Genomic DNA, 19,396 nt, shown 5'->3' with positions numbered 1-19,396 from the left:
GGGAAGGGCAAGGAGCTGTGTGCTGGGGGCTGCGGGGAGATACCCTGTGAGGGCACCATGGGGTCCAGGCTGGACAAGTCGCTGGGCGGGGTCTGCAAGGTGAGAAGGTGCTGGGGGCTGTGAGGCCTTCGGGGATTCTCAAGCAGAAAACAGCCTGGCCCTGGCCGGGGGGTGCAGTGAAGACAGCAGGCGCCTCAGCGGTTCTGGGGTGGCCCTCCGCCTGTGGACACCTGCTGCTTGCCCCATGAGTGGTGGAGGCTGCTCAGAAGCAGCAGCCAGCATGTCAGAGGGAAGGCCTGGGCAGTCTGCTTAATTTGGGGAGACATCAGAATGATTTGAAATTTACATATTTTTCTTTTTTTCTTTTCCAGTTTGATTTCTTCAGAAATGATCTCCTTCTCCTTATTTATATTAACTGGCTTTTATTTCTATTGTAAGTTATGGACATAGTTTTAGATGCAGCGATGGTTGGTTTTTAACGGAATAAAATGCTTACTTTAGGCTCAGTGCCCCCATCTCGGCTCTGGTCACAGGGCCAGCGCTTGCTTGTACCCTGAGCCTTCTGTAGGTCCAGAGGAGCCTTGAGCCTGTGCCTTGGGCTCCCTCGAGGCCCAGCAGGAAATCAGCACAGGGGGTGGCCTCCACATCCCTGGACAGCAGTGGGCGAGGGCTGGGCCCCTCAACACCTGGGCCTTCACACAGCACCTGTGCTGACCACTGCCCAGCAATGCCCACCGGGACCTGGCTTTGTCTGCCCTCCCACCACTTCCCCCTGTCCCCCTGTCCTCAGCAGCATCTCAAGTCCATCCTCTTGACCGTGCTTCCTTCTTGGGCCTGCCCTGCCACGGCCATCATCTTACCCTCCAGCACCCACCTGTCCACGCGTCTTCCACCCTTGCAGGCACCACCAGGCTGCTGGGCAAGTCAGGCATGGATAGCAAGGGTGAAGCCCTAAGCCAGGAGGAGCGGGGCTGGCTGAGGGGCCCCAGGTGGAGACACCGTGCCCCTGAGGCTCCGAGGTTGGCTTCACCTGAGCCCTGGTGGCAGAAGGTCTGAGCAGGGCAGGGCCTCAGCGACCTCCGAGGTCTTCAGAGCAGCAGGAGTTCTCAGTCAGGGGAGCCATGATATCAGCTGGTTGCACTCTCCATATGTCCCCAGAGGACCTCTGAGGGTTGAGGGGATCTGGAGGCGAGGAGGATGCCACTCCTGCCCTTAGGAGAGGAAAGAGCTGTTCACACAAGTAGCTGAGGCCGTCTATGGCCACTGCCTGGAGCGGAGGTGCTGGGGAAGCAGGCAGGGTGGAGGGACATGGGCCTGGGTATGGCGCCTGGGGCTGCAAGCTGGAAGAGGCAGAGTGGGCTGGGCAGTCTTCAAATTGGTGGGGAAAAGCCTGGAAAGAGGCCTGGAACTGAGGACGTGGGTGGGTGGAGCCAGGTCTCCAGGTGGCCCTTGGGAAGGGGTATTGGGCACAGTGGGGTTGGCTGCATTGGAGGTCAGTTCTTCTTGCCTGACCTCTGGGGGTGGAGTTTGCCCCTGCCCTTCCTGGCGTGGATCAGGCGGCAGCAGCCTGGCTCCCCAGGACCCTCAAGCTGCCCGCCCTGGCCATTTGTGGAAGCTGGGGTGCAGCTGCCCTTGGGACTCCCAGCTGATGCCTGGGGCCTGAAGGAATTGGAGAGCTCTGGGCTTGTGTAGCATGCAGCCTCGGGCCTGTGCTTCTGTCCAAACCGCTTGTACCTGGCACTGGCTGGCCCTAGCGGCCAGGAGCAGCAGTGTAAAGACCCTTGTTCCAGCCCCGCCAAGAGCCAAGATCTCACACTCCCCTGCTCGGGGCTGTTTCTGGTCCCTGCTGCGCAGGCCCAGGCAGGGCTGCTGTGGGGGCGCTGCTGAGGACCTCTGTGCCGTTAGGCCCATCCCTCTGCAGCTCATCCCATTGTTGGGGGCTCAGCCTCCCTGGAAGCCCCACTCGCTGGTTCCACTGCAGCTCCCAGGTCTCAGGGCAGTGTTCACAGCAGCTACCCTGAGCCCTCTGAGCCCATGTCCTCAGGTTCTCCCCCTTCCCCACAACGTGGAGCCCAGCCAGGCCCAGGAGACTCCTTGCCGCTGGATGCGGCCCAGGCATTTCTGGACAGGGCCCCCAAGGCCAGGGTTGGGGGCAGATGCCAAGCCTTCCCACTGGCTGGGCTTGGAGCCCCTCCCTGCAGCCCTGCTCCTGTCCACTGCTCTCTCTGCCCTGGCTTTTGGCAGAAGGTAAAAATGCATTAATTCAAAGTGTCTAGAATTCGAGTTGGAAGCATCGCGCTCTCGGCTATAACATATAGCTCTCGTGTGCTCTGCCCTCCTGGGACCCCCATCTCCAGGTGCCTGGCCAGGGCCAGCCCTGGCTCTCATGGGTCCCACCCACAGGAGGAAGGTCACACAGGGTGCTCCCGGCAGGGGCTGCCACAGAGTTGCTGATGGTCGGCACAAGTCTGGGCTGGCTGCCAGGCCAGCTGGGTGGGCACAAGCCCAGCATAGAACTGCACCGAGGCTGGCAGAAGAGCCAGGACAGAGGGGCTGGAGCCCAGCCCGGGCACTCGCTGGGCAACTGGCCACAGGTGCCTCCTCCCCATGGGAATGTGCTTGTCGACCTGCAGCTAGCTCTGCTGGAGCCCAGCACACACCCTGGATTCGCCCCTGTTCAAATGCACTGTTGGCAGAAAGGGCCCAGTTGGTGTTGTACAGATGTCTGCGGCCATCTGATGTGACCCAGCGATAGGCGAGCCCTGAGAAGGCAGGCGGAAAACATCCCCCTGGGGTGCGTGGAGCCCAGCTTCTTCTAGGCAAAGCCAGCAGCCTAGCACCCACCCCCAGTACTTCCTGCACCCCAAGATCACCATGCACAGGGGGGTAAGGAGGAGTCCAACCTGCATCCTTTGCCGGGAGTCTGCATCACCTCCCCTCCCCAACCTCCCTCAGCTCCATGACTCAGCAGTGGGTCTTCTGATTACAGATCTCACCTTCCTGGGTGGGTGAGCTGTGGCTGTGTTTCTTACTCAGAGGGAAGGTGACCAGGTGGCAGAGAAGACTCGAGGAAAGGCCATGGGATCTTCTGGGCCCCAGGGGCCAGTTCTGGGAAGTCCCCACAGGAGCCTATCAGGGAGGAGTCGGTGGGTGGATGGATGGATGCATGGAGGGTACTGGGCACAGGCAGTGACTGGACAGAGGACAGGACACAGGTGGGAGGGTATTCAAACTATTTACTAAGCAAATTCTTACCCTCCCCCCAAGCTGCAGAGGAGGGCAGGGCCCCAGCCCCACACTCAGGCTCTGGTGCCCATAAGACTCCCCTGGGGAGCTGCTGGGGTGAGGCAGGGAGGTCCAGGCCAAATCTCATGGCCCCCCTGGGCTCAGGCCCCGCTGATGGGGTAAAAGCCATCTGTACACATCCCTCGGGCAGCCCAGGCTGGGCGCCCTGGGCTCTCCGTCTGCCCCTCTGGACTCAGCAGGAGCCGCTGGGGTATACGGCGGCATCCAAGACCCCAAGGGTCGGGGAGAGAAGCGGCATCTTCAGTCCAGTGCCCACACAGCCGAAGGAACCCGAGCCCCGCCCACGTCGGATCCAGGACTGCGCACAGAAAAAGAAACCGAGCAAGTCCTCCCAAGGGCGCATCTCCTGTTCAGGCCAGGGTGCGGCCCAAGGCCCAACTAGTGGCAGTTGGAGAGGACGGGCTGCGAGCGCGGGCAGGGTCCCGTCGGCGGGCGTAGAGCCGGGCGTTCCGCGGAGCCTGTGCGCGGCGCGGCCGGGCGGAGGCCGCTGTCCATGCGGGGCTCCCCTGGCGTTCCTCCCGCTCGCGGGCGTGCCCGGCGCCCTCAGACATAGTTCTTCTTGTCGTAGTCACCGCTGGCCGTGGGCCGCCGTGGCGCCGAATACTTGACGGGGAAGCTGAGGTCGGGGCGGCCAGCGCAGACCCAGGCGCCGCAGCACACGAGCCCGCCGCCGCACATGAGTAGCGCCGAGGCGGCCCAGCCGACGTACAGCGCCGCGCCCAGTTCGTACTTCTGCGACCTGGGCACGGTCGGGTCGTAGAACTCGCGGACCACGATGTTGGCGAACCAGCAGAGCGGCACGAGCGCCAGCAGCCCGCAGAGCGCGTAGAGCGCGCCGCCCGTGAGGGCTACGCGGGCCTTGCCGGGGCCGGGGGCCACGCAGGTGGTGCACTGCGCGCCTGCCAGGGTCACGAAGAGCGCGACGAGCGCCAGCAGCACTGCGCCCACGGTGAGCGCCCGCGCCGCCTGCACCTCGGTGCTCAGTGCCAGCACCGAGTCGTACACCTTGCACTGCATGTGCCCGGTGCTCTGCACCACACACGACATCCACAGCCCCTTCCAAGTGGTCTGCGCCGTCACGATGTTGTGATCCAGGAAAGCAGTCACCTGCCACATAGGCAGCCCACACGCCAGGATCAGGCCCACCCAGCCCACCAGGCACAGCACCAGGCCGAGGATCTCCAGCGCCGCCGACCCCATGGCTGGAGGCGAGACGCACGCCCCACGGCCCCGGGGCCTCTGGGCGGGCGCAGCGGTGTCTCGGCCGAGCGGCTCGGCGCCCCGCGCGGGCCCTAGTGCCTCCGCGCCCGCGTGCTCGGCTCACAGCCCTCTGTGCTCCCTGCCTGCGGGTTTGCAGCACGCCCTCAAGTCTGTGGGCGCCTCCGGGGGGCTTTCCATTTGAAGGTTCGGGGCGGACTCTGCCCCTCGGTCCCGGCCCCCCGACCCCGAGCAGCCAATCCGCGCGCGGGCCATCTGTCCGCAGCCAATCACAGGCGCTCCGGCAGACAGGGAAACAACTGCGCGTGGGGGGAGCGCAGGGCGGCAGCACGGCCCCTTGTCCGGCCACCGCCCGGAGCCCCCCGCCCGCCGTTGTCGCAGTCACGGCGGAGCGCGTTCCGGGCTGGCCTGGGGCAGCTGCGCGCGCGCTCCGGGGCCGCTTCTCTGAGTGTCCGAGCCTCCCCGTTTCAGGAGTTGTATGACCTGGGCCTGCAGCAACTTCCCCCGCCGCATCCCCGAACGAGCCTGATGGTCCCTACTACTCCGGCCAGCTCCACTCTTCCCTGGCCAAGGGCTACGGGAGCCTCCCACCGTCACCACCGCGCAGAGGCCTGCGCGAGGGACTATAGCGGCGCCTTCCCGAGGGTTAGGCAAGCACAGTTCGGCCTCTTCCTCCAGGAAGCTCGCCCTGGAGTCCAAGCCCAGCCCAGGCCGCTTCTCGGCACCCTTACTGCATGGCTCCCTTCTGAGTCCTGAGACTGTCTCTCCCACAGGCTGAGAGGCCAGGCAGACCTGTGCGGGTCAGTCCTGGTGCTCCAGCCTCGTTGAGGGTCCTGCCCAGCGCCACCGCCCACCCGATCACCGCCTCCCTGGGGCCTGAGGCCCCAGCGCGAAGCAGGCAGAACAAAGGCCTTTCCAAGGACTCTGGAGACCCCCACTCTACTCTGCCCCTGCCGCTGGCCTTCCCAGACCTCCCAACTTTCGCACTGGCTGTTCCTCTCCCTACGATGCTGCCCATCCCCCATCCTTTGAGGCCCAGCTCAGGTGACACCACTTCAGGAAGTTCCCTGACTACCCAGCACACAGGCTGTCCTCCCAGGAGCAGCCTATGGCCCCAGGCTCCGAGGGCTACTCTGGCCCTCAGGAGAGACACGAAGGGACACGAAGGGGCTGTGCTCTGCCCTCCTACCAGTGGGAATGGTACTCCTGGCACCCCAGCCCCCAGGCCACCCTCCGGAAGCCAACTTGGAGTTTCCTGACCAGGAGGAAGAACCCCCATTCTCGCTGGAGGCAGGAGGCTCGGGATTTCCGGGCATTCTTTTGCACAATGGCCCAGCCGTTTCTTGAAAGGCCGGCTGGGATGGACACTGGGCCCCCCTGAAGCTCAGGTGGAGGCACCAGGCCCTGCAGCCCAAAACCCCGTAGGGACACTAGCCCCTTTCTGGCAGTCCCCTCCCCACTCCCTGTCAGCCCCTTTGTTTCCAGCAAAGTCTGTACTCAGTCTTGGGCTGAGGCCGCTGGGACACCCCATTCTTTCCTCTGGTCCGAGGTGCGTGGCTCTGCTAGACAGGGCCCTCCACAAAGTAGGGCTGCCGTTGAGGCCAGCCACAGCCTGGGAGCTGTGACAAATCTGTCCCTCCTGGGCCCCAGTTCCTTCTCCCGCCTCAGATAGCTCTGAGATAAGGCCAATACCCTGTTTGTTCATCCAGCATGGGGAGGTGCCCAAGGCAAGTCTGCTGGACCCTGTGGGTGGGGGGGAGTTTACTGCCTTCCTCAGCCCCCAACCCCTCACTCCCTGCACAGGGTGGGGATCTGAGGACCACTGTCTCCTCCCAGCCACCACCTTACTCGCTGCTTCCTTCTTGCCCGTGGACCACTTCCCTCCACTCTGTAGACCTTCCTCTCTCCTCCCTCTGTCCACTCCAGGGGGCCCACCCACCCTAGCCACCCCACCCTTTCAATCCCACTCCCCGTGGGCCAAGTCCAGGGACCTTGCCTGGGGTCCTCCCACTACACCGCATTGCCGTCTTCCAAGGAGACTGCTGTGGCGTCCTCAGGCCATCCGGGCCCGCCCTTGCCCACTTGGGCTGTTCTCCTCAGGGCAGCTGGGCCATCCTGGCCCCTCTCCTGGGTCACACTCTGCCTGAAACCCTTGTGGCTCATACTTCCCGTGAACAAAGCTTTGACTCCTAGGCATGGCCCCCGGGGGGTGTTGGGTCTGGCTAGTCCAGCAGCACACACTCCATGCTCCATCCAGACTTGCCTCCCTCTGGGCCCTCAGACTGGTCTGTCTTTCACCCATGGTCTCTTCTGTTTGCAGTGCAGGTCCCTTGGGCGGGGGCCTGCTCATCTTCTAAGTTGTGTTGCTGAGGTCACGTCCTCTGGGACACCTCTCTGCCCTTGTCTGCCAGCCTTGCTCCCTGAGGCCCAAACTGGAACTGTCCATCTGCTCGTTGGTTTTCCTTGCAAGTGTCCAGGAATGAGCCTCAACACAGTGGCCATCTTCATGCATCTGTCCAGGGGGCGACTGCCTGTGATCCACGGCTGACCTCTGGCTGCCTGCCGCCCTCTCCAGCCAGCTTGAGGCTGTAGCCAGCACGGGGCTCTCTCCCTTCGCCTGCCCAGCTGCCCTCCCTTTCTCCCACCACTTTGGGTCCATCCTAGAAACGCCCCCAGCCTGGCACCCCCAGGTTGGCCCACATCTCTTTGGGGACAGCCTCACAGTATCTTGGGGACCTGGTGAAGGAGCCTCAGGCTCCACTAATCACAATCTGATTTCTACCCTGATACCCTGTGTTGGTGTGGCCCTGGCCCACAGTGGAATCCGAGCCGCCAGAGAGGCCCAGAGAGGGCTGACACTGCCCCCTACAAACCCTGATCAGTAGTGGCCTCAGAGTGGCCCAGCACAGACCCAGGAGGGGCATAAGGATGCATCCGCCCTTAGGATCTCCTGACCACCTACTGGATGCCAAGCACTGTCTCTGAGCAGAGCACACAGCCCCGGGAGACCCTGCCTCAAGGAACTGACAGTAAACCTTTCAACGAGCAACTAGGTAGGGCTGTTTCAGGTGTGCTCATGGCTTCAGGGAAAAGAGACAGCGGTGTGACGCAGAGTGATGAAGGCCTCTCTGAGGAGCTGACAGTTCAGCCAAGATCCAGGGAAGAATTACCATGTAAGAGCCCCGAGATGGGAAGGGGCTCAGTGTCCCAGGGGCAGACAGAAGCTGGCAAGGCTGGGTGACTCGGTGGGCTAGGGCCTGCTGGCCCGCGTCAGTAGGGTCCAGGCCTGGGCAGGGACGTGAATCCCTGATCTCTGGCGAGGGGCTCGCGGGCCGCGTGCTGGCCAGGGCCACCTGCTCGTCTACAGCTATTGTTCTCTTTCCCAGGGGAAGTGCGGCAGGATCTCGTTAACTGTATGAGGGAAAGGCCTGAGTCAGCAGAAAAGCAAAGCTTATCTTGAGCAGCTGCTGGCTGACCCTGCACCAGGGTGATCCAGTGACCTTCCAAGGACAATCTAAATTTAGACTCCAGATTCCTGGGGATTGGGGTTTGGGAAGCTCCTAGTTAACAAATTTCATTTCAGAGGAAGTGGAAAACAATGTTCCTTCTATCTTTCGGCTTTGAAACAGTTAAGGATGTTTTCCTTCCATGCAGCAGATGTTTGTGGAGCCTCTGAGCACAGATCACTGCCTGGTGCCCTTTCTTGGCGAAAGTCAGTGGTCAGAGAGGCAGGGCGGGTCTCCGGCGTCACTGGGCCCTGCTCTGGAGGCCTGAGGTGCTCCGCGTGGGAGGGGCGTGGGCGCCTGTGCTGATGTGCAGAGCACCTTTGACAAACAGCCTGTGAAATCACAGTTCAGGCTAGTGAATTGGCCTTTTTTGCCTTACTTTCACCCTCTACTGTGGAGGCTGCAAGATTGGAGGTGAGGCCATTGCCAATCCCAGGTCTTCTGCTGCCATTCCTGAGTGCCCTCCAGATCCCTGAGACACCTTCTCTGGCTCCCTTGACCTTCACAGCTCATCTGACTTCAGTCCTGTTCAACAGAGTGGGTGCCGCTGGCTGTTTGTCAAAACTGGAGGGCACTGTTGCTTTACCTTCCCCAGCGAGTGGGAGAGTGGGAGCCAGGGAGCCCTGGTTGACAGGGTCCCAGGGTCCTGCAGACCCCTCATCCCTTCACAGACCACGCTGAATGGTGGTCTCTGTGTGGTCCAGGGTCCCCCAGGAGCCCAGGGAAGGCCAGTCAAGGCCCTGTGTAATGGCAGCAATGTCCCCAGGAGCCAGAAGCAGTCCCCTACTCCCCACCCCTCACCCCTTGTGCCTGCACTGCCTCCGTGGCCTCTCTGTTCACCTTCTCTCCTCCAACCCCTTCCTTCTCAGATTCCTTCTTTCTCTGCATGCTGCATTTTGCAGCAATTTTATACTCTTTCCACTTAAAGTCATGGAGTGATTCTGGAGCCTCCTTTTTCATTTAACATCATATAGTAAACATGTCCCTACTTTGTTAAAAACACTCTCATGATTGTTGTTGTTTCTAACTGCTCAGAAGATGTCCTGAAGTGGACAGAGCAAGGATGGAATCGTCCATCTCCACCGCTCCCTGGGACGGGTGTGACCAAGGCAATCTGTTCTGTAGAACGGGGATGATAGCAGGCTCGACATCGAAGCTTGTCAAGGGGCTGAGTGGACAGCATTTCCTGGCTCAAGGTGGATGCTGGGTTAACATTGATGGTGATGGTTATTCTGGTAAGGATGCAACCACCCCTCAAGATTTTTTATTGTCAATAATGCTGCTATGAATGTCATTATTCATAAGCCTTCATGTTTTGGATAATTTCCTCAGGAAAAATTCCTCAAAGTAAAATTTCTGGCTCATACCCAGGAGGTTGTATCATTGTAGACCCCTTATTTGAGTACACGTTTTCACTACCTGTCACCAGAGCTAGGTATTCACAGTTTTAAAAGTTTACTAATTGGATAGTTAGAACACGGTACTCTACTTTAATTTGCATTTCTTTAAACAGTTATGAGGTTAAACTTTTTTTCTAATCTATATTGCTCATTTTTATTTCCTCTTTGGTGAATTATGTACTCACATAGAGCATTGGTTTTTTTCTCACTTTATATGTTAGAAACATTACTTGCTATCATACATGTGGCACACATCTTTTGCTGTTTGCTACTTAATCTATCAACGATTTTTTTCAGGATGCTATAGAAATTTAAAATTTTGAGTATTTCAATCTATTAAGGTTTTCCCTATATGATTTCTATCTTTATTTTTAACCATCAAAAAGTCCTTCTATATCCAGAAGATACAAATTAAGTTATATTTTCTTATAGTTTTCTTCTGCTTCTCTTCATGACAGTAAAATGGGGGTGATAGAGGAAAGAATCAGTAAATTTGAATATAGAATAATAGGATTATTCCATCTGAACAAGAGAGAGAATGCGGACTGAAACAAGAAGAAAGAAAGAAAAGAACAGAGCCTCAGGAAATGTGGGATCATAACAAAAGATCTAACATTCATGTCATTGGAGTTCCAAATTGAGAGGAGAAAGATGGTGGGGATAAAAAGTACTCAAATAATAGCTGGAAATTTTGTAAATTTAGCAAAAAGAAAAGAAAAAACCCTACAGATTCAAGATGTTGCCTGAAACCCCAAACAGGATAAACTCAAAGAAATCCACACCAAGTCACATCATAATTAAACTTCTGAAAATTAAAACCAAGAAAAATATTGAAAGGAGCCAGAGAAAAATGACACCTCACCTTAGGGGGAAAATAAATCAAACAACCAAGGATTTCTCATCAGAAACCACGGAGACCAGAGAAAGTAACACATTTGTTTAAGCACTGGAAGGAAAAACGTATCAACCCAGAATTCTATATCTAGTGAATATTTTCTTCAATAATGAAGGGGAAATAAATATTTTCTCAGATGAAGGAAAACTAAGAGGATTTGTCACTAGCAGATGTACTCTCAAAGAATGGCTAAAGGATGTTCTTTAAACAGAAAGGAAACGATAAAAGGAAGAATCTTGGAACATCAGGAAGGAAGAAAGAACAAGATAAGCAAAATCTTGGCAAATACAATAGACTTTCCTTCTCCTCCTGAGTTTTCTAAATTATGATTGATGATTGAAGCAAAAATTATTACACTGCCTAAAGTGGTTCTCAGTGTATGTAGCGGAAATATCTGAGGTAATTATACTATAAATAGGGGAGGGTAATGGGACATAAAGGGAGGTAAGGTTTCTATACTTCATTCCAACTGGTAAAATGTTGACACCAGTAGACTTTGATGTGTAGGTGTTATGTTACGTGTGTATAGAGTAATCCAAGAGCAACCACTAAAAAGCTATACAAAGAGATACACTCAAAAACGCTATAGATAATTCAAAAAGAAATTCTAAAAGATGTTCAAGTAAACCACAGGAAGGCAGGAAACGGTAAACAGAGAAACAAGAAGAGAGAGAATAAACAGAAAACAAAGATAAAGTGGCAAACTTAAGCCTTTCCATATTAATAATTACATTAAATGTAAATGGTCTAAATACAATAAATAAACAACAGAGTCTGGTAGAGCAGACAAATAAAATGACCCAGATAGATGCTATTTAAAAGAAACTCACTTCAAATAGAGTGACACATGTAGGTTGAAAGAAAAAGGATAGAAAAAAATATACCATGCAAACATTAATCAAATAAATTCAGGAGTGGCTATATTAATATCAGATAAAGTAGACTTCATTAAGAAAATTACCAGGGACAGAGAAAGACATTACATAATGATAAAAAGGTTGATCAGCAATCCTAAATGTGTGTGCATCAAACAGAGTTGGAAAATATGTGAAGCAAAAACTGAATGAAGAAATAGACAAATTGACAATTACAGTTGAAGCTTCAACACTCCTCTCTCAATAGTTGACAGAACAACTAGACAAAAAGTCAGCAAGAAGAACTCAACAACAACATCAAACAACAGGATCTAGTCAACATTTATGTAACACTACCCAACAACAGCAGAATACACATTCTTTTCAAGTGCCCAGAGAACCTATGCCAAGACAGATCACATATATGGGCCGTAAAAGAAACCTCAAAATAATGAAAGCAAAATTGGTTCTTTGAAAAGTCAACAAAATTAACAAACTTTTGGCTAAACTGACACAAAAAAAGAGAGAAGAGTCAAATTACTGAAATCAGGAAGGAAAGATATCACTAATGATATCTCACTAATAATAAAAGTGATTATACTGTGAGAATACTATGAGAATAAAAGAGAATACTATGAATAATTGTATGCCAACAAAGTAAATAACCTAGATAAAATGGACAAATTCCTAGAAACACAAACTACCAAACCTGACTCAAGAAGAAATAGGAAATCTGAATAGGTCTATAACAAGTAAAAAGATTGAGTTAGTAATTTAAAAAGCTTCCAACAAAGAAAAGTCTAGGACCCAATGGCTTCACTGGTAAATTCTACCAAATGTTTAAAGAAGACTATTAATCAATCTTAAACTCTTACAAAAAAAAAAAAAAATAGGAGAGAGGGGAACACTTCCTAACTCACTCTATGAGGCCAAAATTGCCCTGATCCAAAGTTGGACACAGACATCACAAGAAAACTACAACCAATAACTTATGAACAGAGACGAAAAAATACTCAACAATATTCAGTTTGAACAATATTCAGTTTGCTAGTACAGCAAACTGAATCCAGCAACAGATAAAAAAGACTACACAACATGACCAAATGGAATTTATTTGGAATGCAAAATTGGTTTAACATCCAAAAATCAATTAATGTAGTACACCATATTGACAGAATCAAGAACAAAAACAATCAGATGCTTTTTCTGCATCTGAAAAATCCAACATCCTTTCTTGATAAAAACACGCAGCCAACTAGGCATAGAAGGGCTCTCCTCCATCTGATAAAGGGCATCTATGAAAAACTCACAGCTAACATCATATTAATGATGAAAGACTGGACACTTTTCCCCTGAGATCAAGAGCAAGACAAGGATGCTGCTCTCACCACTTCTATTTAATATTTTACTGGGGGTTTTAAACAGGACAATTGGGCAGGAAAAGAATTAGAAGGCCAAGGTTGGAAAGGAAGAAGTAAAACTATCATTATTTGTTGATGAAATGATATCATATATACAAAATCCCAAAATCCACTAAAACATTATTAGAATTAACAAACAAGTTTATTAAGGATGTAGGGTACAAGATTAATATACAAAAACAATTGTATTTCTATGCACAATGAACAATATGAAGATAAAATTAAGAAAACAATTACATGTACAATAGTATTGAAAAGAATAAAATACATAAAAGAATAAAATACTTAGGAATTTGACAAAATAAGTGAAAACCTTGTACTCTGAAAACCACAAACCTTATTGAAAGAAGTTAAAAAAGACCTAAATAAATGGAAAGATCTCATGTTCATAGATCAGAATACTTACTATTGTTAAGATGGCAATACTCCCCAAATTGATCTACAGATTCAACAAAATCCCTATTAAAATCCCAGATGGCGCTTTGGCAGAAATTGACAAGCTGACTCTAAAATTCATATGAAAATGCAAGGGATCAGGAATAGCCAAAACAATCTTGGAAAAGAAGCACACAGTTGGAGGACTCAAAATTGATTTCAAAACTTACTACAAAGTCACAGTAATCAAAACAGTGTGGTACCAATATAGGGATAGACATATGACTGAGGGAATAGAACTGAAAGTCCAGGAAAAGACCCTCACATTGGTGGTCGATTGATTTTTGACAAGGGTGCCAAGAAATTCAACAAGTAAAGAAATCTTTCCAACAAAAAAGTGCTGGGAGAATTGAATGTCCACATGCAAATAAATGAAGTTGGGCCTCTTCTGACACCATACACAAAATGTAATTGCACATGGATCATGGACCCAACTCTTAGAAGAAAACATAGGAGTGAATCTTTGTGTCCTTGGGCTAGGGAAAGCCTTCTTAGATACAACACCAAAAGCACAAGTGACAAAAGAAAAAATAAATAAATGAATCGGATTTAATCAAATTTAAAAACTTTTGTGCTTAACAGGACAGCATCAAGAAAGTGTAAAGACAACCCACAGAATAGGACAAATATGTACAATCATATATCTGATAAAGAATTTGTATCTAGAATATATGAAAAACTCTTATATTTCAATTAAAAAAAACAGTTCAATGATGTAATCTATGCAGAAATAGAAGTACAATGATGTACACCTGAAATTTTTACAATGTTATAAACCAATGTTACTGCAATAAACAAAAAATTAAAAAAAAAAAAAAAAAACTATAGGGACAGAAGGGGAGAAAATATTTGTAAATCATATATCTGATAAGAGTTTAATATCTGGAATCTATAAAGAACTCCTAAAACTCAACAACAAAAATGACAAATCACCCAATTAAAAAATGAGCAAAGGACTTAATTAGACATTTCTCCAAAGAAGATATACAAATGGCCAATAAGCACATGAAAAGATGCTCAATATCATTAGTCATCAGGGAAATGCAAATTAAAACCACAATGAGATACCAGTTGATAACTACTGGGATGGCTATAATTTTTTAAAAAGGAAAATAAGTGTTGGTGAGAATGTGGAAAAATTGGAACCCCATACATTGCTGGTGGGAATGTAAAATGGTGTGGCCACTATGGAAAACAGTTTGGTAGTTCCTCAAAAAGTTAAACAGAATTACCATGACTCAGCAATTCCACTCCTAGGCATATACCCAAAAGAATTGAAAGCAGGGACTCAAACACTTGTACACCAGTGTTCATTGCAGCATTATTCATAATAGCCAAAAGGTGGAAACAACTCAAATGCCCATCAGTAGATGAATGGACAAAATGTGGTCTATACATACAATGGAATATTATTCAGCTATAAAAAGGAATGAAGTACTAACACATGCTATAACATGGATGAACCTTGAAAACATTATGCAAAGTGAAATAAGCCAGATACAAAAGGACAAATGTATAATTCAATTTATATGAAATATCTAAAATAGGCAAATTCATAGAGACACAAAGTAGATTCAAAATTACCAGGGGCTGGGGCAAGGGGGAGAATAAAGAGTTATTGCTTAAGGGTTGTAGAGTTTCTATTCAGGGTCATGAAAAAGTTTTGGTGATAATGGTGGTGGTTACCCAACATTCTGAATGTAATTAATGCCACTGAACTGTATACTTAAAAATGGTTAGAATGGCAAATTTCATGTTATGTATATTTTACCACAATAAAAATAAAACCCATAAAAAAAAACAAAAAAAAAAAAACAAAAAAAAACAGTTCAAAATAGTCAAAGATCTGAATAGACAGTCCTCTAAACAAGATATACAAATGGCCAATAAGTACATGGAAAGATGCTCAACATCATTAGTCATTAGGGAAATGCAAATCAAAACCACAATGAGATACTACATCACAACCATTAGGATGGCTATTATAAAAACAGAAAATAACAAGTGTTGGTGAAGATGTGGAGAAATTGGAACCCTCATACATTTCTGATGGGAATGTAAAATGATGAAGCCACTTTGGAAAACAGTCTGGCAGTTCCTCAAAAGGTTAAACAACATAGAGTTACCATATAACCCAGCAGTTCCACTCTAGGTATATAGTCAAGAGGAATGAAAACATATGTCCACATGAAAACTTGTACACGAAGGTTCATAGCAGCCTTCTTCATAATAGGTGAAAAGTGGAAACAGTGGGTTGTTTCCACTTTTCCACATCAACCAATTAACAGACAAACGTGGTATATCCACATGAAGGAATAATATTCAGCCATGAAAAGGAATGGAGCACTGATACAGATACAACATGGATGAACTGAGAAAATGTTATGTTAAATGAAAAGCTAGGCACAAAGACATACTTATTATTTGATTTTATTTATATGAAATGTGCAGAATAGCTCATCTGTATAGAGGGTAAGTAGTTTCATGGCCACCCTAGGACTTGGAGGGAATGGAGGGGAATGGGGAAGTGACTGGAAAGTGACTGCTAATAAGTACATAGATTCTTTTGGGAGTGAAGAAAATGTTCTAAAATTGCAGCACAACTCTGTGAATAGGCTAAAACCCACTTAATTGTTTGCTTTATTTTTTTTGTTGAGGAAGATTCTCCCTGAGCTAACATCTGTTGCCAATCTTCCTCTTTTTTTGCTTGAAGGTGATTCGCCCTGAGCTAACATCTGTGCCAGTCTTCATCTATTTTGTATGTGGGTTGCCACCACAGCATGGCCACTGATGTGTGATGTAGGTCCATGCCCAGGAATCAAACCTGGGCTGATGAAGCAGAGTGCACGGAACTTAACCACTAGGCCACAGGGCCAGCCCAATTGTGTGCTTTAAATGGGTGAATTGTATGACATGTAAATTATATCTCAAGAAAACTGTTTAAAAAAAAAGACTAAGGGTAACATAGAATAAGTCTATCTCAATCATGCCAAAAAAAAAAAAAAATCCCTCAACATATTTAAAAGAAATTTAATGATATATTAACTTTAAAGAAATTTAATGGTTCTTTGAAAGGATCAATAAAGTTGGCAAACCTCTAGCAATACTGACAAAAATAAAAAGAGAGAAAACACAAATTATCAACGTTAAGAATGACATGGGCTATCACTATAGACTCTGTAGACATCAAAAGAATAAAAAGGGGAGCAGGCCCCGTGGCGTAGCGGTTAAGTGCGTGCGCTTCGCTGCTGGTGACCTGGGTTCGGATCCCGGGCGCACACCAATGCACCACTTGTCAGGCCATGCTGTGGCGACATCCCATATACAGTAGAGGAAGATGGGCACGGATGTTAGCCCAGGGCCAGTCTTCCTCAGCAAAAAGAGGAGGATTGGCAGATGTTAGCTCAAGATCAGCAGAGCTGATCTTCCTCACACACACACACACAAAAGAATAAAAAGGAATACGATGAACAACACTGCACAAATAAATCGGACAACTTTGACAACATGGAACACCTAAAAAACATAAATTACTGCCTTACGAAATAGATGAGTTGAATATCCCTACAAAAAGTAAGGAAATTGAATTCATAAGTCAAAAAAACTTCCAGCTCAACAACAAAAAATCAAATAACCTGATTTAAAAATTGACAAAGGACTTGAATAGTCATCTCTGCAAAGGTTATATACAAATGGCCAACAAGCATATGAAAAGATGTTCAACATCACTAATCATTAGGGAAATGCAAATCGAAACCACAATGAGATATTACCTCACACCCATTCAGATGGCTTACCATCAAAAAAAAGAAAAAAATAACAGAAAATAACAAGTGCTGGCGAAGATGTGGATAATTGGAACACTTGTGCACTGTTGGTGGAAATATAAAATGGTGCAGCTGCTATAGGAAACAGTATGGCAGTTCCTCAGAAAATTAAAAATAGAATTACCATATAATCCAGCAATTCCATTTCTGGGCATATATGCAAAAGAATTGAAAGCAGGGCCGGCCCCGTGGCTTAGCGGTTAAGTGCACGCGCTCCGCTACTGGTGGCCTGGGTTCAGATCCCAGGCGCGCACCGACACACCGCTTCTCCAGCCATGCTGAGGCCACGTCACACATACAGCAACTAGAAGGATGTGCAACTATGACATACAACTATCTACTGGGGCTTTGGGGAAAAAAAGGAGGAGGATTGGCAATAGATGTTAGCTCAGAGCCGGTCTTCCTCAGCAAAAAGAGGAGGATTAGCATGGATGTTAGCTCAGGGCTGATCTTCCTCACAAAAAAATAAAATAAATAAATAAAACTGTTAAAAAAAAAAAAAAGAATTGAAAGCAGGGTCTCCAAGAGATATTTTTACAACCATGTTCATAGCAGCATTATTCACAGTAGCCAAGAGGTGGAAACAACCCAATAGATGAAGGGATAAGCAAAATCTGGTATATCCATAGAGTGGACTTGGTCCTAAAAAGGAAGGAAATTCTGACATGTGCTATATGAATGAACCTTGAAGACATTATACTAAGTGAAATAAGCCAGTCACAAAAGGACAAGTATTGTATGAGTCCATTAACATGAGGTACCTAGAGTAGTCAAATTCATAGAGACAGAAAGTAGAATGATGGTTGCCAGGAGCTGGGGAGGAGGGGATGGAGAGTTATTGCTTAATGGGTACAGAGTTTCAATTTGGGATGATGAAAATGTTCTGAAGGTGGATGGTGGCGATGGTTGCACAGCAATGTGAATATAAAAATCGTTAAAATGATAAATTTTATATGATGTATATGTTACCACAATAAAAAAACACAACTTAATGGAGGAAGGATAATCTTTTCAACAAATATGCTAAAGCAATTGGATATCAATAGGAAAAAAAATCAACCCCAATCTAAACCTCACACCATAAAAAAATCTCAAAATGAATCCTAGATATAAATATAAAATGTAAAACTATAGAAATTTTAGAAAATACCTCTGGAGAATATCTTTGGGACATACACATGATACCAAAAGCATAATCATAAAAGGAGAAAATGATTAATTTAACTCCATCAAAATTAACTTTTGATTTGTGAAAGAAGCTTTTAAAAGGACGAAAAGACTGGCATAGCAGTTAAGTGCTCCCGCTCCGCTTCGGCGGCCCAGGGTTCACAGCTTCAGATCCCGGGTGTGGACCTACGCACCGCTTGTCAAGCAATGCTGTGCAAAAAGAGGAGGATGGGCATGGACGTTAGCCCAGGGCCAGTCTTCCTCAGCAAAAAGAGGAGGATTGGCATGGTTGTTAGCTCAGAGATGATCTTCCTCAAAAAGGAAAAGACAAGCTACACACTGGAAGAAATCCAGTGTCCAAATATCCAACAAAGGACCAGTATCCAGAATATATCAAGAACTCCCAAAATTCAGCATTAAAAAAACAAGCAATCTAATTAGAAATTGGGCAAAAGACATGCAGAGACATTTCACCAAAGAAGATGGCAAGTAAGCAAATGAAAACATGTTCGACATCATTATCCATTAGGGAAAAGAAAATTAAGATTTTAAGGATGACACAATCATTACATATTTAAGGATGAGGTATCATTACATCCATTAGAAAAACTAAAAGAAAAAATGACAACACCAAATGCCAGTGAATGTAGAGAAACTGAATCTCTCACACATTGCTGGTGGGAATGTAAAATGGTACAGCCACCCTGGCAAACAGTTTGGCAATTTCCTAATGTCTAAACATACACTACCATATAATCCAACAATTGCACTTCTGGGCATTTATCCCAGAGAAGTGAAAACTTATGACCACACAAAAACCTGTACGTGATTGTTCATAGCAGCTTTATTTGTAATAGCCCCAAACTGGAAACAACCAAAACGTCCCTTAATAGACTAGTGGTTAAACAAAATACAGTGCATACATAGCATGGAATACAACTGAGCAGTAAAAGAGAACAAACCATTGATACACACAACAACTTGGATGGATCTCAAGGGCATTAAGTGAAAAAAGCCAATCTCAAATGGTTACATGCTGTATGGTTCCATTTCTATAAAATGACAAAATTATGAAGATGGAAACAGTGTTTCCTAGGGGTTAGGGATTGTGGGGGAGGGAGAGGGTGGGTATGGCTATAAAAGGATAGTAGGAGGTAGATCTTTGTGGTGATGCAGTAGTCTGCATCTTGATTTCAGCGGTGGTCACATGAATCTACACATGTGATAAATTATACATGCATATATAGAATTACGCGTTGTGTATGTGTAATGATATAGAATTATACACACACATTGTAGCAATGTCAAATTATTTGTTTTGATACTGCACTATAATTATGTAATATGTAATCATTAAGGATAACTGG

At 47.8% G+C, this 19,396-nt stretch overlaps 2 protein-coding genes across 7 annotated transcripts in view; one reads left to right on the top strand and one right to left on the bottom strand.

The window, feature by feature from the left end:
• Positions 1-506, top strand: part of CDC45 (cell division cycle 45) — a 36,420-nt gene extending 35,914 nt beyond the window's left edge. For all 6 annotated transcript variants that reach the window (XM_087423733.1, XM_087423731.1, XM_087423732.1 and 3 more), the window contains one exon: positions 372-506. The gene's annotated coding sequence lies outside the window, so the exon portion shown is untranslated. The remainder of the gene's footprint in view (positions 1-371) is intronic.
• Positions 507-2,291: 1,785 nt separating this feature from the next.
• CLDN5 (claudin 5) lies at positions 2,292-4,811 on the bottom strand. Its single transcript, XM_004442345.3, has one exon. The coding sequence runs from the start codon at positions 4,504-4,506 to the stop codon at positions 3,850-3,852; it is 657 nt and encodes a 218-aa protein (XP_004442402.1). The 5' UTR covers positions 4,507-4,811; the 3' UTR covers positions 2,292-3,849.
• Between the last annotated feature and the right edge of the window lie 14,585 nt (positions 4,812-19,396).

The sequence above is a fragment of the Ceratotherium simum genome, chromosome 35 (assembly GCF_057802395.1).
Source record: "Ceratotherium simum simum isolate JZ-2026a chromosome 35, ASM5780239v1, whole genome shotgun sequence".
Classification (NCBI taxonomy): Eukaryota; Metazoa; Chordata; class Mammalia; order Perissodactyla; family Rhinocerotidae; genus Ceratotherium; species Ceratotherium simum.
The sequence above is the reverse complement of the archived record's forward strand: the minus strand, read 5'-3'. Positions and strand labels throughout refer to the sequence as shown.

Excerpts from the sequence above, each read along its gene's own strand:
- CLDN5 (XM_004442345.3), bottom strand. The coding sequence starts at position 4,506 with ATGGGGTCGGCGGCGCTGGAGATCCTCGGCCTGGTGCTGTGCCTGGTG.